This window comes from Gymnoscopelus microlampas (assembly GCF_963454915.1).
Source record: "Gymnoscopelus microlampas genome assembly, chromosome: 17".
Classification (NCBI taxonomy): domain Eukaryota; kingdom Metazoa; phylum Chordata; class Actinopteri; order Myctophiformes; family Myctophidae; genus Gymnoscopelus; species Gymnoscopelus microlampas.
In genome coordinates, this window is record NC_139954.1 from 19934018 (window position 1) to 19960453 (window position 26436).

A 26436-nucleotide genomic window follows, 5' to 3' on the forward strand; every position below is an offset into this window, starting at 1 on the left:
ATTAGGAAATGTATTGTTGCACTATTAATAGCCTATTGGTGTGCATGCCATCTGTACAGCGTACGTTCGAACGAGTGATGCACAAAGTTTTTTCTTTTCTTTCTTTTTCCGGATTTGCCTTTTGTTGTGCTCTCAACCCGGACTTTTTAGGGTGCCACAAACAGACTCAGAGCCAGCTAAATGAAAACGAAAGTGGCTGTAGCGTTTCTCTCACTGGTTTGTTTTTGAGTGTTTTGCTGGGAGCTGGTCTACTAAAAATGAGGAACGGGTGAGTGTTACTGTTGCTAGGAAATGCGAGCACATTTCAATAAGCTAACTGTAGTATACTACTAGTCTAGCGCCCTACAATGTGATATTTGTCTACATACATTTCATGGAGGCGTATATTCCATAGACACAGCATAGCTCACTCCTCCTGACGCACAGAGCTAGATCACTCCAGTCCATGCCCTGCGAGTCTCGAGTCATCGCAGCGGCATTGTAGCCCTGCGTGTGTTCTCAGTCTCATCCAAAAATGCCTGCGAGGCTGCGACTACTCAACTACTTTGAGCGAGATGTTCCCTGTTCTTTGTAATAGTCTGATTCAGATCAGGTCAGGTTATGTTATCAATAGCAACACAATTTGCGTGGGTGGGGTCAAGACACTTCATTTACCGTTATTTGTGATTAGAGCAGTGTTTTTCCCAAACGGTGGGTCGGGACCCATTTTGGGGTCACGGGTGCATTTTATGGGTCGCGAGTAAATATCCCCTTTTTTAACGTTTCCTAAAAAAATTACCTATAACAAATGATTTGATTTTTTCTGACATTTTCACAAAACAATTAAAAAATGTTCTAAAGAACTTCAGAAGTTCTCTGAAGAAATAAATAAACATACATTTAAACAAACTTTTAAGAAATAGTGAAAAAAGCAGATGTACAGCTCACAACACCTCACTGTTAAATAAGTAGTTAATTCATAATGTATACTTTTGTAAGTTTTGGTCCTGGAAAGATAATTAATCTCTTCTTGAGCTAAAACGTGTGCACTGTTTTATAGCAATTGGCTACATATTGGGCAGGGCACAGCGGCAGCTAGCACCTTTTTACTGGCCACTTGTCTAGCAGATTACTATAACAGCGTTGTCATTGCTGGTTTAGGTGCAGGCTGCTGTGCGTTGGAGGTTTCTTTCTCCTGACTTTCATCCCAGCCTCTTTGGCTGGAATCCTGTCTACATTCCAGGATAAGATTGTTTACCAACACAACTTGTTTCCCCTCGATGACTATATGCCACCAGTACTACATGAGAATGTGTACATTGACACCATAGACGGTGTGAAACTCAACCTCATCCTGCTGCCCTACACAGGAGGTAACTCCTCTGCCCCGACCACTATCCTTTTTTTCCATGGCAACGCAGGCAGTATCTATGATAGGGTGCCCAATGCACAGCAGATGCTGGACAAGTTGAAAGCTAATGTGGTGCTGGTGGACTACCGTGGCTTTGGGAAGAGTGAGGGTAAGCCCAGTGAGGAGGGACTGTACCTGGATGCTGAGGCCACACTGGACTATGTCATGACCCGCCCTGACCTCAACTACACCAAGGTGGTGTTATTTGGCCGCTCACTAGGGGGAGCTGTGGCAGTGCACCTGGCCTCAGTTAACCCTCACCGTGTGGCTGCAATTATCGTGGAGAACACCTTCCTCAGCATCCCCCATATGGCAGCCACTTTCGTCCCCTTCCTTCCCATGCATCTTCTGCCCCAGTATTTCTACACAAACAAATTCCCCTCTAACCAGCATGTGGCGCAGTGCCACATGCCCTCTCTGTTTGTGTCTGGCCTGTCGGACCGGACCATCCCCCCAGTAATGATGAAACAACTGTATGAGCTTTCGCCTGCACAGAATAAACGCCTGGCCACCTTCCCTGAGGGCACTCACATGAATACCTGGGAATGCCAGGGCTACTTTCCTGCCCTGGATATGTTCATTAAAGATGTGGTGAGGAGTCACACCAGCGAGGATACTGACAAACCTTCTGCAGTGCCAAATAATTCCAGTCTTTTTATTGAATAGTATTCAAGTACATTTTCTTTTTAAGGTCTCTGCATTGTTGCATTGTTTTCACAATGCATTTGCAGAACCTTGTAACAAGTGATGTGACTGATTATGGTATTCTGTTTTATTAACTGCCACCATCACTGTTTGGAATTTGCTTCAAAGCCCTTTCAAAGCCAAGTAAAAAAAAAAAAAATCATTTAAAGTAAACATGTTTAATTCATAGTCATGCCTGTTCATATTTACAGTATAAATAATTTGTTTACTTGCTGAAAAGTTGGCAGGAGGCGACGGCATGGCTTTAATCATGCTGAAATGCTGTGTCCTTCACAACTGCATAGAGCTGCAAATGCTTTAAACCTCACAATGTTTTAGTTATGGAGTTTGACCTGTCTGACCTCTGAATCTACATGGTTACACAGTGAGTTTGACACACCTTGTTTTTTGTCATTGTCATAGCCAGGTATGCCATATCACTTGCCAAAAATAATCTATACACCAAAAAAATAGTTATTGGATTATTTTTTAGGTTTTGAGGTGGGTGGGAGTATCAATTCCTTCATCAGCCCTATTTGTGTTGCGCAATGAATGCATGTGTTCATGGCCTTTTTTATTCATTAAAAATGCACTCATAATGCAAGACACAACAAACCCACATGAGAATCTACTGAAGGTGGTCTACTGTAAAATAAATAATTATTTGAATATATTCAATATACCTGAATTAAACTTTTCATAGCATGCTGCATGCTTTGTTGTTGGTAAGTGATATTTAACCCACTTTAAACCCCCAAACACAACAACAACAACAACCATTTTCCCAATTTGTTTTAAAAGTACTACTATTTTGGCAAATACACTCTTATATTGTACTTACTTAACTCTGCTATAATGTACTTTTGACCTCAGTACTATTTTGTCAAATAAACTAGTTCTTATTGTACTTTTGTCGTCGTTGTTGTGTGTCGTATTGTATTTAGGGATCGATCTTCTCTTTTGGATTAAAAATCTTTGTTTGGTCGGAGCAAGAATAGTCGGCACACAAACACACACACACACACACACACACACACACACACACACACACACACACACACACACACACACACTTACTTTTGGTTTTCTGCATGTATGTAGGGCAATGAATGTAATTCTTAAAGCGAACAGTGGGAGGCAGTCCTACGCCTAGGTGCGCCTACACTCTTAGAAATGAATTATAAGAAGAAGATAATGCTAGCCTCGCCGGTTATCTCTGAACAGTCATTCACATTTCAACCGGCGCTCTAACCCAGTCAGTCATACATTATTACCTTTAAAAATATCGTCGTACAGCTAAATGAAAGCTGCTGTCGGTGGTTCGTTCTTTTTTTTGTTTTGCACGGAGCTGAATCACAAAAAATGAGAAAAGGGTGAGTGTGGTGGTTTGTTACTGAGCTGGGAAATGCTAGCAAGGCACTAGCTACAATGCTAGCTGGAGCCAGCATCGTAGCTAACATATCAGTAAGCTAACTGTAGTAATAACGTCAACGTTAAGCGGGGATATCTTCCATTGTATTGGTAACGTATAGAACTGGAGCAGATGGCTACAATGTAACGGGGTTGTCCACTGTCGTTTGTCAGCTACTGTATGTTGGAAAGTGGACAAATCTTTCGTAAATTGGTAGGAAAGGTGACGCTCCCTAGTTCTCTGTACCAGACAGGCTAGTGATGATGATTAAGATCACGCTAGTAGTAGCAACTAGATCCGCCTAGGTGGGGTCAATAAGACACTTAATGTTATTTATGATTACATTTATTATGTTGTTTACAGCAGTGGTTCTCAAACTTAAAAATGAACTCCCCTTAACTCTGACAGTATACAAATGAAACCAAATGTTAGAATAGAATACAAATGAAACCAATTTAGATTCCCTTAAAAGGAACCCAGAGAACCGACTTCTAATAAAGTATTCAATCAATCAAACCCTGGACCCAACTTTGAGAACCACTGGTTTACAGCAATTAGCTGCATGTAAGGACCAGGAGGACATGCATATTAGTTACTGACCACTTGCCTGGTAGATCATTTAGCTTAACAGTTTGTCGATTGGCGATACCATTAAAACAGAAAATTTGATTATGGTTATGTTATCTTTATTTCACGTTAAGAAATGGCCGGATGTTTAGCCGAATGCATTCAAATGCTAGTAACACATGGGTAAATGGAAAGTGCTTCCTGTGAGTAGCAGCTTGAAAAACAGGAAATCGAGGTTATATAGTGCCATAAATTTGAAACTGACACTTTGGTTTTAAGATACAACCTAGTCAAGATCTGCAGGTTTTCCCCATAGCATGAGAATAGATTTGTGTTAAACATAGATTGTTATAAATGCTGCACACTTTTCATTATTTGTTGTGGATCACATAACAAATTGAATATTTTTGCACCAACATACAAGTCTTTTTGTAGATTTAAGTTTCAAAGTGATCTTGTGAAGTATACTGTTATAAGTTATTCGCTCATAGAAGATTTTCAGACATCCATCCATGTGACCTTATGTGCTGTCTCTTGCAAATGTAAATTTGGAATGCATTGCTTTTTTATATATATTCATTTCATATATATGAAAGTAAAATTGGTGCCATGTTTTTCTTCTAAGACATCGCTTATTCTTAATCATCCGCATTTCTCATGTGCCCGTCCCTTTTTTTTCCTACCCTGTCTTCTCTTTTTAAAGCGTCTGTGTGGTGTGATTCAGCCTTTGGTGTATAGCCATGGAGAAGCCCTGGAGGCTGTGGGGTGCGGTGGAACGCTGTGCCCTGGCTCTAGCCTCCTGGTCCTGGGGTGCATGTCGCATCTCCCTGCTGGCCCTCATACTCACCTTTCATCTCTATGGAGGTTTCTTTCTCCTGGCTCTCATCCTAGCTTCTGTGGCTGGAATCCTGTACAAGTTCCAGGATGTGCTTCTTTACTTCCCTGACCAACCCTCCTCCTCTCGCCTCTATGTACCTATGCCAACAGGTATACCGCATGAGAATGTGCACATTCGCACCAAAGATGGTGTGAAACTCAACCTCATCCTGCTGCGCTACACTGGGGGTGACATACCATCTGGGGTCGCTGCTGGCAATCCAGCTAGCCCCAACTCCTCTGCCCCGCCCACTATTCTTTATTTCCATGGCAACGCAGGCAACATCGGGCACAGAGTACCTAATGCGCTGCTGATGCTGGTCAACTTGAAAGTTAATGTGGTGCTGGTGGACTACCGTGGCTATGGGAAGAGTGAGGGCGAGCCCAGTGAAGATGGGCTGTACCTGGATGCAGAGGCCACACTGGACTATGTCATGACCCGCCCTGACCTGGACAAGACCAAGGTGGTGCTATTTGGCCGCTCACTAGGGGGAGCTGTGGTAGTGCGCCTGGCCTCAGTCAACCCTCATCGTGTGGCGGCGATTGTCGTGGAGAACACCTTCCTCAGCATCCCCCATATGGCAGCCACACTCTTCTCCTTCCTTCCCATGCGTCTTCTGCCCCTGTGGTGCTACAGGAATCAATTCCTGTCTTACCGGCAGGTGGCGCAGTGCCGCATGCCCTCGTTGTTTGTGTCTGGTCTGTCGGACCAGCTCATCCCCCCGGTAATGATGAAACAACTGTACGAGCTTTCACCTGCACGGACTAAGCGCTTGGCCATCTTCCCAGAGGGCACTCACAATGACACCTGGCAATGCCAGGGCTACTTCGCTGCCCTGGAGCAGTTCATTAAAGACCTGCTGAAGAGCCACGCCCGTGAGGAAACTGCCCAGTCCTCTTCCAGCGTTACTATCATTTAAAAAGTTGGGGATAGAAACATAATTCTCCTGACTAGGTTATGGGTTAAATGGGTGACATGCATCAGTAACATTAAGTGGACAGATCTAACTGGGCATGGGACAGAATGTACATTTTGATTCCTTTTTCTTTTCCTTCTGTAATATTATTATTTTTTACATTTCTGTAAATGTATCATGTTCAACAAAGAATTACTTGTTTGAGTATTTCTGAGGTTTTGAGGTGGGTTTGGGTGTATCAATGCATTCATAAAGTCCCTTTTGTGTTATGAGCAATGAATGCATGTATCCATGGCCTTTTTTTATGAATGAAAAATGCACTCATAATGCAAGACACAACAAACCCAGATGAGAATCTACTGAAGATGGTCTACTGTAAAAAGATTCAGTCAATGTATCTGGTCCAGTGATGACTTCATGAGGTCTTACAGTATTTCAACAACACTTTGGATTATTTTGGTAATAGGCTGTTAGTCACTGTGATTTGTAAATCAATGACACAGATAATAAGAACCGGATGTTTTCTGAATGCAGTGCACTTTTCTGTTCAGATTTACTTTACTGTTGAGCCGTGTAGGTTAAGATCCTTCTGCTGATGGAGTCCACTCTTTTTTTTCTTTTCTTTTTGTAAGGGCTGGCGAGTAGGGATCGATGGGATTACAGTCCTTTTGAGTGATCATAGTAGCTTACCATGTCATGACAATTTTGTGATTTCTGTATGGCAAAAAATGGTATATTATATAATTGGTATAAGCCTGTGCTGTGGAACATTTGGCTTTCTTCACCCACACAAAGTTAATGGCTTATGAATGTGTCGGTCAGGCATTAACATTACATGCATGACGAATTACACATTATAAATGAGTCTGTCTAACCAATCAGTCAGTCTTACCCTTGGAGTGAACAGTGAGTATACCATATTTCCAAGAAACATCTGACATAACGCTGCTTGCCAACCTGCTGGCCTCTACTCATGACTTGAGCTGGAGTTGTAACTGTGTAGATTTACCCCCAGTTGAATCTGGCATGGTAGATATGTGCTGTGGTTGGTTGGTTATGATTTCGATTCCAAGTTGTGGCATTACAATTACGGGATTAATCATCTGTTATCAGCGTCATCATTGTTAATTCAAAGAGTCTTAAGTTATTGTCTCACCCTGTGCTCTGGTGCGAAATGGCTTTACTTGCTTGGAGGGCTTTTAATGAGCTAATTAACCTTTTCTGCATGTCTTCCTGGGAGTGGAGCAGAGTTGGAAGAACTAAACGCTCTTATCTGCTCTCACTTTCCAAATGCAGCACACTGCACTGCACTGCAGTGGTATTGAAGCCATTCAGACAGACTTAACCAGAGGTTTGCTTAGTATCAGCAGCCATATTTGACACTGTGCTGAACAAAAACGGCAAACCACAAAGACCAAATCAGTTTCTGTTTTAGTGTGAAGGCAATGGGTAATTGGCTACCACATGAATGTACAGTGTGCGTATACATTAACCAGTGTGCTTTATGAGAAACAAATGCATAGATTGTCTGCACTCAGCAGGATTGTTTTTCTGCTCCTTTAATCACGTTTTCATTTTATTCACAGATGACAGTCTATAGCAACTTGAGCATTTTAAAGCTTTTATGTAAAATACTATCAATCACATTGTTGGTGTTTCACCATGCATAAACATTTTCTTAGTTTTCAGTGTTTTTGTTAATACCTGCTGTACAGGCTGAAACCGATACTTGCACACTTTGTGATTTACCTACTATTAACTTCTGGCTTAGGCGCTTGTATTGCACTCTGTATTTGAAATGACAATTGGTTTGACTGATCATTGTCATGATAGTTTGTGGATCGTTTGTGTGGCCAACTGAAAAGCAGAATTGTTACCACTTTTCTGATCAGATACTGGATTCTTGTCCTAGCCAAATGGTGTCGTTGATCGTTCAGGTCTCAGCAAGAAAAATAATTTTAACTGAACTGAATGTCGTTGGTTCTATTTCTCATAATGCAGTCCGTTTTCTTCTTGTGGTGCAAATGAGCAGTGGTACATGTTTTGACATGTTGACATGTTTCTGAGGAGTCGATTCGAAGCTACCCGTTAAGAACTGCAGTATATGGGACGGCGAGATGTGATTTGCATACTGCAGGTTGCATTTGCAAGTTGGCATGTGGTAATGTTTAATATGATTGGCCAATCCCCTGAAGCGTTGACAAAATGTGTGTAGTGTATGTTCCCTGACAGAGCTTGAGAGCAATATGTCATGATGAAGCAGATGATTGGGTGAGAAAATCGCACTCCATACTGGAGCTTTATCAAAAATGTAAGGAAGCTTTCTGAGCAGTCAGACATCAAAACTGTTCTTTTATCCCTTCCTGTATGGAACTTATAGCATTTCTAGTCATTTCCATATGTCAGAGTTGATGTGTTTCTTTTCTATTTCAAAATCAACAACTCTTCTTTTCTAAGCACACATTTTCACTTTCTATTTTCTGTACAGTAATAACATGCAATAAATTAATATATTAAATATCGATTTATTTGGTGCTTTTTATTTTTTAATTTGACTAATTGACTACTTTCAAATGTACGGCTTGTTTTTGGGCATTCTTTTTGTTTTAAATTCTTTTCAAATGTAATGTAGGCCTAATAATAAATTATAATCCCTCATAGTTGGAGCTCTACCCCAAGATGAGATCTTTTACATTTGGCAGGGCAGGTCAAGCAGGAAGCAGAGTGGTTAGCTGAGCGGAAAATTGGAGGGGGAAGCACTGCTTTGATAGGCACTGTATTCATGTTGCGCAGTCACACAACTGTAGAGCAGGACACGGGCAAAGTCGAAAGTTAAGGAAGTGAGTGAATGTGAAAGAAAGATATTAGGGTCAAAATGGAGGATTTACACAACTGATCGACACAGAGAAGCAAACATCTGAGCAAAGGCTGAGGCTGTGGATCGTCATGCTGCCAGCGTGAGTTCTCAGGAGATTCAGGCCTGGGCTCTGCCATGGCAGCGTCTGCAGGTTTGGAGACTGCGACCGGCCCCAGATCAGGCGGTATGTCCTGGCCGGTGCTGCTGCTGACCCTTGCTGCTGTCACCTCCTCTTCCCTCTCAGCCTTATGTCTCTTCCAGTTGTTGGCCCTCAGGGCTGAGGTGGAAGGGCTCAGAACAGACATCTGCCGCAGGAAAGAGGAGCAACAGGGGACCAGTCAACAAGGCCAGGTGAGCTACAACTGTAGAAACCATTAGCCACAAACAGAATGTTGTGTGTGTTTATAAAAATGGATATAAAATAAATGTTTCTATTTTGTCAATGCAATGAAGTACCTGAAGGTGTGTTTTTATTTTTGTTTGTTTGTCAATCTTTGTCTAGCAGCCCTTGGAACGGGTAAGTAGGAGTGGCAACCCAGTGCCCCCAGGCCAGCCTGAATCTCCAGACCTTCCCTTGAGGAGAGTGATCAGAGTTGCTTCTGGAACAGAGAGACCAGGCAAGAGACAATACAACTATGAATTTGTGCAGTAAAAGTTTGAGTTTTGAGTGTAAAAATTGGACTGTGGTGATAATCCTGGACTGTAGTCATAAACCTTATTGTAGTTCATTTATCCGGGTTTTGTTTATCAAAGGCTGTTTGGCAGATGATGTGATGTGAAAGCTGCTCTGCTACGATGATTGGTGCCAATTGTGCATTATTTGTACATGAAACTGATAGATTAAAGATTGAGAACTACATTGACTGGGGGGATTCTCCGGGATAATGCAACCACCACAGAGGAACTTGGCAAACATGTGAACTTCTCTCTCCTGTTTTCTCCTAGTGATTCAGCCATGCCTACAGATGTTGGCAAACAAAATGAGACAAACCTTCCAGAAAGGTGAAGTACCCTCTGCTAAAATTTGTGAAAATAGTGATTTAGTTATTTAACTTGTTATTTATTAGTGATTTTATTATAATTTTGTATCAATAGTGATTACAATTTCTAATTAGTTAGTAGTTAGTTTTTCAGAAAACTTGTTTGAGTTAATTAACATACAGTACATTTCCACCCATTATAAATACCATCCTTCCCATCCTTATCATGTAGCTCAGGAAACTGAAAACATTGCAAAACCATGTGTGTGCAAATGTCTGCAAAACTACCATGCTACAAGTAATTGGTTTGTTTTTTGTTTTGATTTTTAACACAATGTAATGTCTTTAATAAGAGTTTGCCCTGGAGACACACACAGGTATCCCTTGGCAGGTGGGGCTAAGGAGAGGCTCTGCCCTCGATGCAGAAAGTGACAGCATGCTGGTCAGAGAAGAGGGTTTCTACTTTGTCTACAGCCAGGTGGGCTTACTTTGCTGTCGTTTCAAGGTCTTTACACAGGGGGGCGCTGTTGGCTTACATGCCAATGACAGATTTGTACCGGTACATTCCTGAGGATAGTGGCTTAGTGCAAAAATAAATACAATAAAATAAGGGAGTGTTATATTCAGTGCTGGAACATGTCTTACTTACTTACTTGCTTAATGTTCATAATATAACACTTGACTGTACATAATTCTCTACTAAACATTAATTTCATGGTTTGGGCCATACCTTGAAAAGTACTCAAAGCCTAATTATAGGATCTGGCTTGGAAAACAGATTTAACCTTGGCATTTTTCTTGGCTGTGTCCTGTGTCTGTCCAGGTGTACTACAAGGACAGCACCTTTGCAATGGGCCATGTGGTTATCCGGAGGAAAAGGAACGTGGTGGGCGATGAGGCTCAGTATGTTATCCTGTTCCGCTGCATTCAGAACATGAACCCTGTCTACCCTTACAACACCTGCTACACAGGGGGTGAGTCTGTTTTTTTCTCTCACTCTGCACAGTGTGTGTGTGTATATACATCTGCTTTTTTCACTAGTTTGGGTCTCGGGGAGACATCAAATTTCCCTTTTGGGTCGCGAGCTAAAAGGTTTTGGAACCACTGCTGTAGGGTAATGTTGAATTTGTTTAATCTTGTCCTCATACATTAGTGTCTCAGAGGAAAGCGTCCATCCAAGCCGATATGTATTTTGCGCCCTTCTCAAAGGCATTGTGAAGCTGGAGGTGGGGGACCAGGTTGAACTGCTGATACCTCGTCCCACAGCCAATGTGTCCCTGGATGGAGATTCCACCTTCATAGGAGCTGTCAGACTGGCCTGAGATGAAAAGGTCACCTGGGAACAGGGACGACAAGGGGACACATGAGCTGTCACAGTTGGTAGCCTGCGAGAAAAAGCATGCAATGCTGCTTGGTTCCATCTGAAATCGGGACGAATAACTGACAATTTGTTGGCACAGTGACTAATTCTGTTGGGAAGGGCATGTTAAATGCAATGCAAAGCCTGGTATAGTTTTAAGAGGAAATGGCAGTAAAATGGCACAAATACATGTTTTAAAAAATTGCAACATTGTGTTGGATCTTCTCTGCTGTGCAATCAGTCATCTTCAGGTTGAATAATAGAACATTCTTACATCCCATAGAGCAGGGGTAGGCAACCTTAGGCATGCGTGCCTTACCACCATTGGCACGGGCAGGATAATCACTGGCATACGTTTGAGAGAGCCCTCATGGACAGACAAATATGTTTTTGTTTATGCTTAAGTCTTGACATGTTTGCCACATAGCCAGTATTAAGTGCCACTTCAAGACTTAACACATGGGGTCTTTGTCTTTGATCAAACAGATAAGGCAGAGTCAATAAAATGTGGTGTGTCCAGGTATGCAAACTCTGAACTCTGACTGATGAATAAGAGGGGGTGAGAGTCTGGGAGATTGGTGTGGTTATTGTTGAATGATCAGCACAATTTGCTGATGTGAAATTAAATATTTCTTAAGAATTACAGCTGTGTAGCCTATAATCAAAATCTATTGGAAATATTTTTATTTTTGATGTGGTGTCATAATTATACACTTAATATTGATAGGCTATGGAACAGTGATATGGAGCAGTGAATCTAAAATAAAATAAAAAATACATTATAAGATTCTGTGAAATTTGTCAATCGTTGTCTCCTTCCACCAGCTTGGTGACATGTATATCAAATAAACAATTTTCATGTATTTTGTCAATGGATAATTAGGACATAAGGATTGGGTTACATAACTGAATACTGATTTTAACGCTCATGTATCGTTAGCCTCATGGCATAATTGACATTTCTGCCTAACTCTACTTTCCTAACACTGATGCTTCATTGTGCCTTATTGCCTATGTCCTCAGCCTATCAGAACGCTTGTTTTCATTCCAAAAGGACTTATACAGAAAGTGCATTTAAGTCACTTTTTTGACTTAGGCAGAAATGTTTTTAGTTTTTTTGCTCATGATTGCCTAAGTCACCTAGATGACTTCGGCAGATTTTCAGTTTTTATTTCTTCTTTCCTGAAAACCTTGAAATTCTCTGCAATAAAGCAACAAACCCTGCGATGACGTCTAGATGACGTCATCTAAAAGATGGGTGGAGACTGTGGTTCCATTTCCAGCCACTAGAGGACGAGAGGTGGCCACCACCAGCTGCTACAGTAGAAGTAATCAGTGCCAGGAGTATCCTGTGTTGTGTACATGCATGCCCAGAGCGAGGACAGCAGCACAGGTAAACGCAAATGTACTAGTAGTCAGGGACGTGCTGGCCACTGGGAAATGTGGGACAATTCCAGAAAGGCCTCTCCATTCCAGGCCAACCAGGCCTGGAATGGAAATTAAGTGAAAAAGGTCCTAAATTAAGTAAAAAAATCAACGGCCGCGCAATTTACGGGCCTCTATCTGAGATTCCCAGGCTGAATTAGGGGCCCAGCACGTCCCTGCTAGTAGTTGTAGCCGGACGGCATTGATAAAGAACAGTGATGTAAAGTAACTAAGTATATTTACTCAAGTAATGTACACTTCAGTACAATTTTGAGTTTTTTTTTAAACTTTGCTGGAGTATTTCCAATTTTCAATACTTTTACTGTCTGACTACATGATCTCAGAGGCAAACGTTATACATTTACTCCACTATTGTTTGAAAACTTTTGTTAGGCTACTAGTTACTTTGTGGATTTTTATTTTGATTACAAAATATACATTAACCACTTCAGCATTTTGGCCATTTGAAAATAGCAGATCTACAAGCTCACAATGTTTGCAGTGAGCTTGTAGATCTGCTATTTTCAAAAGATTTGAAAACTTGTGAAATGGGACATTCTGCATACTGAGTAGGACTCTCTACTTTTAGTACTTTAAGTACATTTTGATACCAATGCTTTTGTACTTTTACTCAATTCCGGACTTTTACTTATAGTATTGACTAGTATTTCTACATTGCAGTATTGATACTTTTACTTGAGTAAAACATCATAAACGTAGCCTACTACTGACAACCCTTTAATTAACGACCACACCGTCACCAACCCTATGCCTAAACTAACCAACTGTAATGTGATAGTCCAGCCAAAAATAGTGCAAAACATGTTAAGGTACGATGGCTTAACCACTTTATTTTATATTTAGGCTATTTATGAGTCCATGCCATATTAAAGGCACAATTTTATTTCAGAAATGATGACGGATATACAATTACAAGTCGATGTAGGCCTTTGTGTTATTTCCATTGGTTATTTATTTCTTTTTTTTTTAAAGATTTGTTTATTGACAGAGTACAAAGTACATCCATCCATTTTACATTTTATACAACAAGAAAAGAAAAAAGACAATAGAAAACAAAAAGACAGAAAAAGCAACCCTCCCTCCCAAACCCACCCCCCACCCCGGAATGGCACAATAAACATCATTGACATCACAACAATCTTTGCAGTAACAGCAACTTACAACCTCAACCAAGAGGGGTTAATGAAGGCAAAACATCGAGAAAAGAGCCCCAAATTTTGTCATAGGTCTCGGGTTTTCTCCTTACATTGTACAGGATTTTCTCAGGAGTACAATAAGAGGAAAGTTCATTCAACCAATGCTTTTGAGATGGAGAATTTTCAGATTTCCAATTGACAAGGATAACTTTTTTTCCAGCCGTGCTGGCAAGTGAAACAAAATATTTTTTGTGAATGTTTACACGAATTAAACTGACATCACCCAATATCCAGATCCTGGGGTCAAACGGTATCTCCGACTCTATGACATCCGAAACAGTGGTTATAATGAACTTCCAAAAGTCAACCAAATATGAACAGTTCCACAGCATATGAGTCAAATCACCCTCATTTATCTTGCACCTCTGGCACATGGCAGAAATATTTCCATCAATCTTATGTAACCTTAGAGGAGTGAAATAAGTCCTGTGAAATATATTGAATTGCATTTGTCTATGCTTCGTAGAGACCAGGACTATCTGAGCTCTTTCTAAGACGTTACGCCAATCAGCATCATCATACGTACATTCCAAATCAGCTTCCCATTTGCGTTTAAGGGATAATTTATTATAGACCAAAAGATTCCTATTTAATATATTGTATATGGAAGAGATTAAGCCCTTGGTGGAGGAGATAAACGTGCTGAACATATGATCCTCCAGGGGTGATTTATTAGGGATAGCCGGGAAATCTATACAGTTTCCTCTGACCCAGTGCCTGATTTGGAGATATTTGAAAAGATTATGATTTGGCAAGTTATACTTAGAAGATAATTGCTGAAAGCTTGAAAATACGTTATTACTATACAAGTCCCCGACAGTCCTGATCCCCTTGTCGAACCAACTCCTTAAAATACCATCAGCAATGGGGCGAGGGATGTTAGGATTGTCCCATAACGGAGTCCTTCTCATATACGAAATGTCTAATCCCAATAGTTTGTGCGATTCATGCCAAGCATCAAATGAGCACAACACCATAGGATTCTTTGTTATTACAGAGAGGTTCTTCCTCGAGCCCAAAAAAGGAACCGTCTTCAGAGGAGTGGAGCCCAATTCCTTCTGTTCTAAAGATAGCCATCTGACCTCACTATTCTCTGCATGTAACCATATCCATAGAGGTCGAAATTGAGAGGCCAAGAAATAACACCTGAAATTAGGAAGATTAAGACCTCCCCTATCATAGGGGGCCTGTAGACTACTCAATTTTACACGTGGAATTTTATTCCGCCATAAAAAGGCAGAGACGGTTTTGTTGAGCTCGCTAAAGAACTTCTTAGGAACACATATTGGGATACACTGGAATAGATAAATAAACTTGGGCAGAATGTTCATCTTGACAGTATGCACCCTACCGATTAGAGATAATGGTAAGTCAATCCACCTCTGAGTGTCCAATTTGACTCTCTCCAGGAGACTTGAGTAATTGTCTTTAAGTACCTTGTCGTGGCTTTTTCTGATATTAATACCCAAGTATTTAAAACCATGAGGACAAACTTTCAATGGCGCAATAAGAGCCCTAACATCCAAGTCCTGCACGTTTAAAGGTAGAACCTCACTCTTGGTCAAGTTTATTTTGTATCCAGAAGCTGCACTGTACTCCTGTAGACAATGAAAAAGAGGAGGAATCGAATCAGCCGGATCGGATAAGTAGATCAAAACATCGTCAGCATATAAAGATATTTTATGTTCAACTGTACCAATTTTAACGCCTGAAATGGCGTTATTAGTTCTAATTGCAACGGCAAAAGGCTCAATGGCGACGGAAAACAGCAAGGGGGAGACACAGCAACCCTGTCTCACCCCCCTTGTAAGCAGGAAGGGATCAGACAGGATACCGTTGGTGAGAATTTGGGCCTTAGGAGCTTTAAAAAAAGTTTTAATACAATTTGAGATTTTTTCCCCAAAATTCATTTTTTCGAGCGTATGAAACAGGAAGCTAGGCTCAATTCGATCGAACGCCTTCTCAGCATCGAGTGACGCTACCAAGATGGCCTCCCTATTCCTTTGAGCCAAGTCCACAATATGAAATAGACGGCGAACGTTATCCGACCCCTGTCTGTTCTTCATGAATCCTGTTTGATCAGGATGAATTACCTTAGGCAGAACCACCTCTAGTCTAGTTGCAATTAATTTTGAAATAACCTTATAATCAGCATTTAACAGACTTAAGGGCCGGTAAGAACCACACTTTTGTCTGTCCTTATCAGGTTTTGGTAACAGCGTTATGGTTGCCATTTCAAGTGTACGTGGCAACGTCTGGTTATCCAGTGCCTCTATGACCATGTTTGTCAGGGGGAGTAACAGTTTGTCTGAAAAAGTCTTAAAATATTCGATTGGGAAACCGTCAGGTCCCGGGGCCTTATTGTTTTGCAGGGACTTCATAGCAAGAAGGACCTCCCCCTCAGATATGTCCCTATCCAACCAATCTTTATCCTCAGAGCTAATTTGGGGAAGAGGTAATCCCTCCAGAAACCGCTCTGCTGCTGAATCGTGGGGGTCTAGCTCGGATTTATATAAATTCCCATAAAAGTTTTTAAATTCCACATTTATCTCTTTTGGACTAGTCAAGGTTCTGCCCCCATCAGTAACTATAGAGTGGATAATCCTATCCGAGTCCTCCTTCTTTATCTGCCACGCCAAAAGTTTGCCTGTTTTGTTGCCATATTCATAGTAATGATAATTGGTCCTAGCTAAAGCAGCCTCAGCCTTATTTGTGCATAGATTATCATATTGAATCCGCTTAGCACTCAAGGTGTAGAATATATCTATTCGTTTAGTTTCAGAGTGTTGCTGTTCTAGTGCTCTAATTTCTTCTTCCAGTTTTAACACGATTTCCCTTTTTTCCTTCAGTTTATGTGCACTGTACGATAAAATGCCTCCGCGCATAAAAGCCTTGAGAGCTCCCCAAATGTTTGCATGAGAAGCCGAATTTAAATTTGCCTCAAGGAACTGATCAATTTGCATGTTCATATAAGCAATGAACTCTGTGTCTTTTAACATAAATGTCTTAAATCTCCATCTATAAGGGGGAGGGTGCACCGATTCTAATTCCCATACTAATTTTAATGGATTATGATCAGAAAGAGTAGCTGCTAAATATGAACAGCTCTCCACTTTAGTGAGTATACTCCGTGGGGCTAGGAACATATCGAGCCTAGAATAAGATTTATGTACACTGCTGTAATAGCTGAAGTCCTTATTATTAGGGTTACGAGCACGCCAAATATCACATAACCCTAATTCCTTCATACCGTTGATCAAAATTGAGGCTGCTTTAGAGGGTACAATTGACTTAGGTTGCGATCTATCAATAGCCGGAGAGATAACTAGGTTGTAATCACCACCAATGAGACAGTGACCTTCGACCTCTGCTAGCTTCAAAAGGAGGTCGTTAAAGAAAGCTGGGTCATCATAATTAGGACCATATATATTCACCAAGGTTACTCTGTTCGTGTTTAGTACACAATCAATGAGTAAAAATCTACCATTTCTATCCTTTTGGACTGAGTTTAGTTTAAACGTTATATTTTTGTTTATGAGTACTGCAACCCCTCTTGCATTAGATGCATAAGATGAAAAAAAGACGTGGCCAATCCAATCCCTCCTCAGCTTCATGTGCTCCAAATCTGTCAGGTGTGTTTCTTGAATAAAAGCAACACTAGTTGACAATTTCTTTAAATAAGTGATAATTTTTTTTCTCTTGACTGGGGAATTGATTCCCCGTACATTCCAAGATATACAATTTAGTCGATTAGTCATTTGGGTATTTCAATGAATATTAATAAAGATAGATTTGCAACCATGAGCACAGTGCAGCGAGATAGAATTGAAATATGGAAAATAAACATTGTATAAACAGCACATATTTAACTGCAAATTGCTGCTGTCAATAGAAAATACTTGGGAGAAAAATATGTGACCATTCCAAACCCCATAGGAAGCCCTACCAAAAAATCCCCAAAACAAAACAAAAACAAAAAACACCAACACGTACATGGGCTACTCTAGTAACCAAAAAAGAAGGTTACCTCTACAGTCACTATACATTTCAAAAGTATCAACCTCAGCCAAAAAAAAAATATATATATATATGTAAATATATATAAAAATTACAATTGGGAAATGAACTAGGCTCCCAATCCACAGATACTGAATATTTTGTGCTACAAACGCACCAAGTGTAAACGTCCACACGAGGGCGCCCTTGATCAGCAAAGGCCCCCTCTTACATCAGCTGTTTTCGACACCATTGTGACAATCTGCCAAACTGTTGCTTCCCTCCCCACCTCTCCCTGTCCACAAAAAATATGCTGGGGGAAACCACGCCAGAGGAATATTTTACCAAGTAGCGGTCAAATGGAAGATGAGAAATAAGAAGAACATGTTATGTGTAAAATAAGCCAATGCTAAAGTCACTAAAATTACAGTAAGGGAGGTAAGGGAAATCACAGTATTACTAGTATCAAAAGCCCTAATCGGACAGGGCAATAGAATGAGTTGCAATTTGCCATTGTCACGATGTTGCAGCTCATTTTAACTGCAATGCACAATAACAAAGGATTATCCCCAAAGAAAAAAATAATAATAGTATTAGGTTACTGAACATAACCAAAAGACTATGGATGGGAGCGTATATCTCACACATCAATCATAACGAAACACTCATTGCTGACCGTTCCATGAATTTTAAGGGATAGAGAGAAAAAAGAGAAAACAATCTAGAGAGATAATTATCAATTGGAGACCCAAATAAAGAATGAAAGATTAAGGGGCATGAACAAAGAAAAAGGGGGCACATCAGTCAAACTCTACATAAGATCATAATGTAACCCTACACACAGCACAATAGCCCTACTGTCAAAATAGAAATAATATATAATCGTCCGAGAGCGGCAAGTCCTAAAGATAAAAAATAACAAATAGGTAAAAAACTAAAATCCACAAATTTAGTATATACAATAGCAATAAATCATACTGACCGGGTGGTTAAGCTTGGTTATAAAATACCAATCCAGTCTTAAGACAAATAAAAAGAAAAATGTGTGGCAGATTGTTTTCACATAAAAGATAAAAAGAATATTAAGCCATAACATGTACAACCATTTACTCCTCAACAGAACAGTAGGGTAGTAATCCTTGATATAGTCCAGAAAAAAAAGAAAATCCGCCTTCTGCACATTATTTATGACAAAACTTAAATATAAATAAAATAAATCCTCTTAATCAAATCCAAAAAAGAATGTAACCATAAATAAAAAAAAATACCAAGTACAGTATTATTTACGGCAATGTTAAATAAAAAAATAATGTAAAAATAAAATAAAAATAGTAATAGAAATCTGTTAGAACTTACTCCATTTCTTTCAGGCCATAAGGTGCAACTCTTGTGCTTGTTCTTGTCCCTTTTACACTATTATTGGGTCCAAACTTTTCATACCTCATGAAGATTAATCATCCAATTTATCCAAATACTCCTCGGCTTCGGCGGGTGTGTTGAACCACTTGCAGGCACCGCCATGTTGAACCCGGAGTCTGCCGGGATGGAATACAGCAACGTCGGGGATGCCCTTCTCTCTGAAGGCCTTCTTCACTGGCAAGAATGCAGACTTCTTCTTTTGTGTTGCAGCACTGCAATCGGGATGAATGTAAATTCTCCTATTTTCATAGAAAACCTCCTTCATCTCCCTGGATCTGCGGAGTACAATTTCTCTGTGTTTGCTGTTAAGAAATCTGACAATCAGCGGCCTGATCTTATCACCGGGTTTCCCGAGGCGGTGACTTCTTTCCACAGTCATAGGGGTGTCGAATATGATAGGATTGAGGATCTCTGGGATGATTCGTTCCATGAAAGAAGCGGCGTCCTGACCCTCAGCTTGTTCTGGAATATTAAACAGTTTGATGTTGTTTCTTCTGCTGATATCCTCGAAATTTTCCAGCTTGTCCAACGCGGCTCTGAGCTCTGTCTCCGTCTTGTCCAAACGTTTTACCGTGTCGGACATGTCGTCTTCATTAGCTGAAATCCTCCCTTCCATAGCTTCGACTTGATCAGAGAGTGTTGAGAAGTTAGCTTCGATCTTTGCAAGAGCAGTTTGGATATTGGTAGTTTTAGTATCAATTTGTTTCGCCAAGTCCTCTTTACTGTCACGTATCGCCTCTAAAACTGTCTCCAGGGTCAAAGAAGCACCGCTCCCGTCCGACGCCATTACTGAAGCGCTCAGTGCGGGATCGCTGGGTTTATCAGATGAAATTATAGTCTTCCCTCTTAAGTTGTAGCCTGCCATGCAACGGCCAGCAATGCAGTCTAATTTATTATCTAAATGACTGAGGTTTTAAAGCAAGTAAAAGCAAAATAACAGCGACTGAGAGGCAAACCGTCAGAGCTCAGGTCTGCATGTCCTCTCACGGCAAACGCCAAAACCCTGGTTATTTATTTCTGACAGCAGTGGGCGGGAAGGGCTGCGAAGACATGTAGCATGTAGCCAGTCATGGATTGTATGCCTACGTTGATGGATTTATATAGGCTACACGTATGTTGTAAAGTTGTTCTAGAGCAGTGGTTCCCAAACTTTTTAGCTCGACTCAAAAGAAAAAATCACACCCTGTGTGAAGAGAGTGGTGCCTTTGATGAGCCCCGTATTGACCCCCGTATTGATGTTGTCATCAATGTTTGTTTATTGGACAGACATACATACATACGGACAGTCAGATATAGGAGTGGTTGGCACCACTCAAAAATAGAATTTTGTACGAAATTGTAGGAATTGTAGGAAACGAGTAAAAAAAAGTGTCCCTTGACTAAAACATGGGTCCCCCAGGACCCCCAACCCACTGTTTGGGAAACCGTGTTTTAGAGACACATCATCACATCTCAGCAATTCCGCTTATGTTGCTACAAACAGCTTAATAAATGCTTCCTGTAGCTACTCGTCCAAATAGTGCCAAATTACACCACCAACATTGTTGGTGCACTGAGCAGCAAGTGTGTGTCACACACCTCAAGCATAGTGCACAAACTGGACATTTGTTTTATAACATAACTAGGCTACAGGAGGGGTCGCCAAAAATATTTGTGATAGGAACACTGTTATTATTATTTGCTATGCAATTATTATTCAAACAAATACAATTTAAATGTCTGAAAATACATTTTAAAATTAATCCAAGATATTATTATTGGCATAGATAATGTATAAACAAACAAACAAAAATGTAAATTACATAACACTGATGATAGTGCCTTCCAAAACATCTATGAAGCCATCAAAGCTGCAGCATCACTTGGAGGCAACCCATAGGCACTTAAAAGGAAAACCTGAATACTTCCGAGCTACTCTAAAATCTCTCAACAGTCAGCAGACATTGATGAGAGACATTCAGCTAAATATGTGGTGAGCTAAGAAAGCCTTTAAAAAAAAAGTGTTACTATGCAGCACAATTCTATGCATTATATGTAGTGGGGGGTCCCTGTTTCATATCTCTCAGCTATGGGGTCCTTGGCCTGAAAGGGCATGTTATATGCAATGCAAAACCTGTGTTATATATAGTTTTAGGGGAAAATGGCAGGAAAATGGCACCAATACGTGTAAAAAGAAATTGCAACGTCGTGTTGCATCGTCTCTGCTGTGCAATCAGTCATCTTCAGGTTGGATAAGAAAAATGATCCCCTGTTCTAAGGCCCTTTAACTAGGCTGATAGTGACTTTAATTTTCATTTTATAGCTTAATCTGTCTCAGCCAAGCCAGTTGACCCAATTTTTATAATCGTATTGGGCCTTAAGGTGAAGTTAGTTGGGGGTTGGGAGGTTATTAGCTGTTGTTTGAGCAGTAATTATGAACTCGGATGAGCATTCCACTGACCTATTTTAGCCAAACATCAGAGTGGATCAGGAACATCATAGAATATTGAATCAAACTGGAACCTATTCCTACAGCCACCGCAGAAGTTGGGGTGAAAGAGACAGTTCTAGTAGAAAGTATTAGTTCAATCTTCCTGAGGTTGTTGAGGTCTCTGAGGAAAAGGTTCTGAGGCATGCCCTTGATGAGCGCCTGTTGTTGCCTATGTATTCAATCCAGATGAGTAGCAGTTTGTGTCTTTACGTCTTGCCCAGCTGCTGGGTGTTAAGATAAATGTTTTATTTGGCCCTATACATCATGCTCTAAACGTTTCTCTCTCTCTCTCTCTCTCTCTCCCTGCCTTTCTCTCTCTCCCTCACACACACACACACACACACACACACACACACACACACACACACACACACACACACACACACACACACACACACACACACACACACACACACACACACACACACACACACACACACACACACACACACACACACACACACAGGCGTTCTGTCCATTAGGGCAAAGAGTTAGACAAAGCACAGTGGGTGGTCATTTCTTTATTGGGCATTTTGCCCTCAGAGTCATGGCTCTATTTGTCAAGAAGAAAGAGAGACAGTCTCTATAGAGAGAGAAGAAAAGTTTAGCTCAAGCCCCCCTGACCGATACTGGATTTTTATATATATATATATATATATATATATATATATATATGCACACACACACACATATACTTTATACGGATATGCTGTGCCATAACCCAGCCATGTTCAATAACTGTATTTGTGGTCTTGTGTAGGTCAACAACTAGCTTTATGAATTGGCAACGCAGTTTAATTTATGTTCTATGAGCTAAGCACATCCAATAATAGGCTGTGATAGGCCATTATCAGTCGATAAGATCGGCTGACCGATAAATCTGTCAAGCTATAATTTTAGTTTAGTAGAATGGTGGGGAAGAGACAGATTTCGAATGACCTAAAGAGACAGCCATAGGCATTAGCAGCGCGAGAGAGAGAGAGTGGATGAGAGTGCAACTTTGAAGTCAAAACAGAGCGGCCCAAACCGAGGGTAGTGGTACCACAACCATGGGAGTCACTAAAACCCTTTGATGGGCTGGCAAACAGAGGACACGGCTGTACAAACACCAATCAGGAGGGAGGTGGGAGAGGTGGGTGTAGTGGAGCCATCCCATCTATAATGGGTGTATGTGTCAAGCAAGATGCCCTCGGCCCGCCCCCCCCTCGATCCAGAAATGTCTTTGTGTGGTACCATGGTAACCGCTGGTGTGTTGGCGGAAGCTGATGTCATTGTGGGCTCCCCACTCATAGAGAAACCAGCATCAGGCTCGAGAATCAGGAAATGATTCCTGCTGTGCACACATGCTGGCACTGGTTTTCGAGATTAGCTCCGGACCGGACTTTCTCTGTCGCACGCACGCACGCACGCACGCACGCACGCACGCACACAGTGCATAAAAACTGTCATGGCAAAACATATACACATAGTATAAGCAAAGCATAGGTACAGTATGACAGATCTATCACTTACGATCACTTTGAATTTTCTGTGCTTTGCACCCTGTGATCCAAATAAAAAGGCTGAAATCGCCTTCTTTATTCAGATACTGTATGTGTCAGCTCCTGAGACATATCCCTTTATTGGATTTTTTAAAATACGTTTATTTGGGAGGGACAGCACATATTAATGAACACCACACATACAATGCAATGTAAATACGCCGGATTTAGCAAGGATAGACAATTATGTTAGTTGGTAGAGTGCTCCAAATTGCGCTTACTCAATATTTAATTCCTTAATATAATACTTTGAATTTCAGTTTGTTCTCTTTGTTTTCAGTTCTCTTCTGCCCCTGGTTTGTGACCACTGGGGCAGGTCTGACTAATGCCAGGGGGCAAAGGTAATCTCTGAATCCTGATTGTAAAATCAAACTCTGCTTCTGCAACATGCAACTCATGTGTACATGTGTATATACACACCCACACAAACTTCTCACTGCAGCATAACACACTCCATTGTCTAGTCGTTGCCGTGTAGCACTCCAGCACTTTAGGGGGGTTACTTTGATCATCTGCAGTCTGCCCAAATTAATGAGGCTGATCCAGATCCCTGCAGTTAAACTGGCAGAGGCACCGAACGGATCTCTCATCTAAGCGGGGTATTTGATGAGCTCAGCCCTGGCTTTTGATGTGTGTTTTCTGTTCACCATATGGTATAGTTTTGTATCGATTTATCCCAGTTCTAATGGTGATGGTCAAAATTTGATTGATATACTATAGCGTTGCCATTTCACAGTGTTGATGTGTGTCTCAACAGACTACGCGGGATCGTCTTTGAACATGAGTTGATCTATAATTCATATACAGCTCTGCCTGTGCTTGGAATGCAGCCATGTTGAAACGGTAGGCAAGCTGGGCGCATCAGTGTGTTGGCCCACGTTTGTGTACGTAGTTGTGTGCGTACGTCTACATATTTTACCCCGTGCATTCGCCGTTTCTGTTTCAGGAGTCGGGACATTTTGATGATTACTATAATACTGTGGCTCTCACACACACACACACACACACACACACACACACACACACACACACACACACACACACACACACACACACACACACACACACACACACACACACACACACACACACACACACACACACTCTCACATTCAAATTGATCCCTGCTCTCAAGGTGCTCTGGGGCAGAGTGTACAGTATATTAATATGAACTGCTTGCATACATTCTTTTGATATTTATGATATTATTTTTTGCACCTTAATGTCTAATATCATGCACAGTACCTGCTGCTATATTGATGGACCTTATGTCTAACCTCATGTACATAGGCTACTGTACCGGATGGATGTGCTATGTGTAGATATATTTTGTTGATTGGTCTTTCTTTTTCTCCCCTTGCCTCCCCCCCTTCTCTTTCTCCTGTCTGGAAATAACCAAAACGAAATTTCCCCTTTTTTGCACCTGTAAACCTTTGATGTGCCAATAAAGCTGATTCTGGTTCTGATTCTGATTCTCTTGTTTGACTAAAGTTTATGCTTCTTTCTCTCATTCTCTCATGTCACCATGGTTGAGCCAGCCATCTTTGTCATGCTGATGAGGAGCAGGAGAGAGTAGCACAGACAGAGAGCAGGAGAAACAAGCCCCCCCAAAGAGAAAAGGATGAAAGGACAAGTGGAGGAGGACAGCAGGAAGGAAGAGAGCAGTCTGCAGTAAGTTTTCCTTTTGGCTCGGAGCCTCTGCTCAAAGGCACACGGTTTAGTGCCTTTCTTCACTTTTAGCCATCTTGTATGCATTGCTTCTTCTTCTCTGTGTAAAATAAGCAGATCAGAGACACAATATTAACGAGTCCAAGCTTACTGAAAGTATGGACTCGCTAGTGTCCACACACGCACACACACACACACACACACACACACACACACAGCAGCAAATTATGGTTGGAAGTCCCGTGTCACTCATTCATCCGAGGTGCTTAGCCTTGTGTTAAAGCAATATTTGCCCAATGTTCAATGTACAGTAGAGCTTGATATCCAGTTACCGATTTATATGTGTAATGTGTATACATAAAGAAATTGTCATGCATCCATGCCTCTGAGATGAACAAGAGGTCTTCACATCTCCCAATTCATGTCACTAGCACTGAACAATTACAAACTTACAATTGACGTAGGAATTTCAAGACTGAAGTTTCCAACATATTCTGATATTTATACATTCAATAATAAAGGGGTCGGTTTCCATGCTTGTTTTTTTGTGTAATTATACTTTTTAAACACAAGTAGGTCAGTCTCTCTGACAGGAAGTCTTTTGACCTCAGTTAAATAAATGCACCACTAAGTTATGTTAGCTATTTGCCAGCTCCATTTCATGTAATGCTTGTGTGAAAGAAAAAAGGACCAAACCAAAAAAATAAAGAAGTTTTAGGTGAACAATTGCCCAGACGGTTTTGGATAGGTTCTGCCATCCATTCTGCAATCCGAAGAGTTCAGTTTTGAGGTATAACATCATGGTTAGTACATTTCCATGTGTTTTGTATACATTGGTAAACTGGATATCAAGCCTATATACAATTTGAGGAAAATATCGCTTTACGCAGTTGCAATCAGAGATTTAGTCTGTCTGTCTGTCTCTCTCTCTCTCTCTCTCACTCACTCTCACTCTCACTCTCTTTCTCTCTCATGCCCACTTTCTCTTCTTCGCATGTACCCCCTCCCCAACACACCCCCTTGCCAGTTAGAATCCCCCCTCTCTCACTCACTGACTCAGTTGTCTCCGAGTCTCCCCTGTGACCGCCTACCCCCTCTTCCATTCACCCACACCCGCATGCTCTCTCTCTCTCTCTCTCTCTCTCTCTCTCTTTCTCTCTCTCTCTGCTATACACTGAGCAAGGGACGTGGATGGGTTCTGAGTGGAGGATCTTAGCCTATGGGTGTAGATGTAGAGATAGCTGTTACTGAGGGAGTTGCTCTCTCTTTCTCTCTCTCTCTCTCTCTCTGAGAGGTGTTTCACATCTTAGCAGCTAAAGAACAGACTGTCTGTGGATTATATTTCCCACCTGGAGAGAATGTATCAGGAAGTGCATGGACCTGCCACCTGAGGTATGTGTGTGTGTGTGTGTGTGTGTGTGTGTGTGTGTGTGTGTGTGTGTGTGTGTGTGTGTGTGTGTGTGTGTGTGTGTGTGTGTGTGTGTGTGTGTGTGTGTGTGTGTGTGTGTGTGTGTGTGTGTGTGTGTAAGGCCTTGAGGCAGAGTGTATGGCCAACAGTCATTCAAATCTGTGTTTATATACTGTATATAATCTCGGTCTTGAACAGTGCTTGTATATGTATACTTTTATATATATACTTTACTGGGCGTCAAGTCAGT

General features: G+C 41.1%; 3 protein-coding genes across 5 annotated transcripts; all 3 read left to right on the forward strand.

Moving 5' to 3' along the window:
• Positions 1–143: 143 nt before the first annotated feature.
• On the forward strand, positions 144–2944 carry LOC311064583 (protein ABHD13-like). The gene is made up of 2 exons (XM_084084449.1): positions 144–268; positions 1141–2944. Exons 1-2 carry the CDS (start codon positions 258–260, stop codon positions 2054–2056), a joined length of 927 nt encoding a protein of 308 aa, XP_083940575.1. The 5' UTR covers positions 144–257; the 3' UTR covers positions 2057–2944.
• Positions 2945–3275: 331 nt separating this feature from the next.
• LOC311065241 (protein ABHD13) lies at positions 3276–8357 on the forward strand. Its single transcript, XM_084085471.1, has 2 exons — positions 3276–3447; positions 4756–8357. The coding sequence occupies exon 2, from the start codon at positions 4793–4795 to the stop codon at positions 5846–5848; it is 1056 nt and encodes a 351-aa protein (XP_083941597.1). The 5' UTR covers positions 3276–3447; positions 4756–4792; the 3' UTR covers positions 5849–8357.
• Positions 8358–8603: 246 nt separating this feature from the next.
• On the forward strand, positions 8604–11812 carry tnfsf13b (TNF superfamily member 13b). Of its 3 annotated transcripts, none has more exons than XM_084083795.1 (6): positions 8604–9053; positions 9205–9319; positions 9648–9704; positions 10036–10160; positions 10506–10656; positions 10892–11812. In XM_084083795.1, the coding sequence occupies exons 1-6, from the start codon at positions 8838–8840 to the stop codon at positions 11002–11004; spliced, it is 777 nt and encodes a 258-aa protein (XP_083939921.1). In that variant the 5' UTR covers positions 8604–8837; the 3' UTR covers positions 11005–11812. The 3 variants fall into 3 exon arrangements, with proteins under 3 accessions (XP_083939921.1, XP_083939923.1, XP_083939922.1); XM_084083797.1 differs by having other exon boundaries at positions 10060–10160; XM_084083796.1 differs by having other exon boundaries at positions 9208–9319.
• Positions 11813–26436: the final 14624 nt, after the last annotated feature.

What these genes read in the sequence shown, in the direction of transcription:
- LOC311065241 (XM_084085471.1), top strand. Translation starts at nt 4,793, where the DNA reads ATGGAGAAGCCCTGGAGGCTGTGGGGTGCGGTGGAACGCTGTGCCCTG.
- tnfsf13b (XM_084083795.1), top strand. Translation starts at nt 8,838, where the DNA reads ATGGCAGCGTCTGCAGGTTTGGAGACTGCGACCGGCCCCAGATCAGGC. An exon ending in GGACCAGTCAACAAGGCCAG is followed by an intron (nt 9,054 to 9,204) that starts GTGAGCTACAAC and finishes ATCTTTGTCTAG; the next exon opens with CAGCCCTTGGAACGGGTAAG. An exon ending in CAACACCTGCTACACAGGGG is followed by an intron (nt 10,657 to 10,891) that starts GTGAGTCTGTTT and finishes CCCTTCTCAAAG; the next exon opens with GCATTGTGAAGCTGGAGGTG.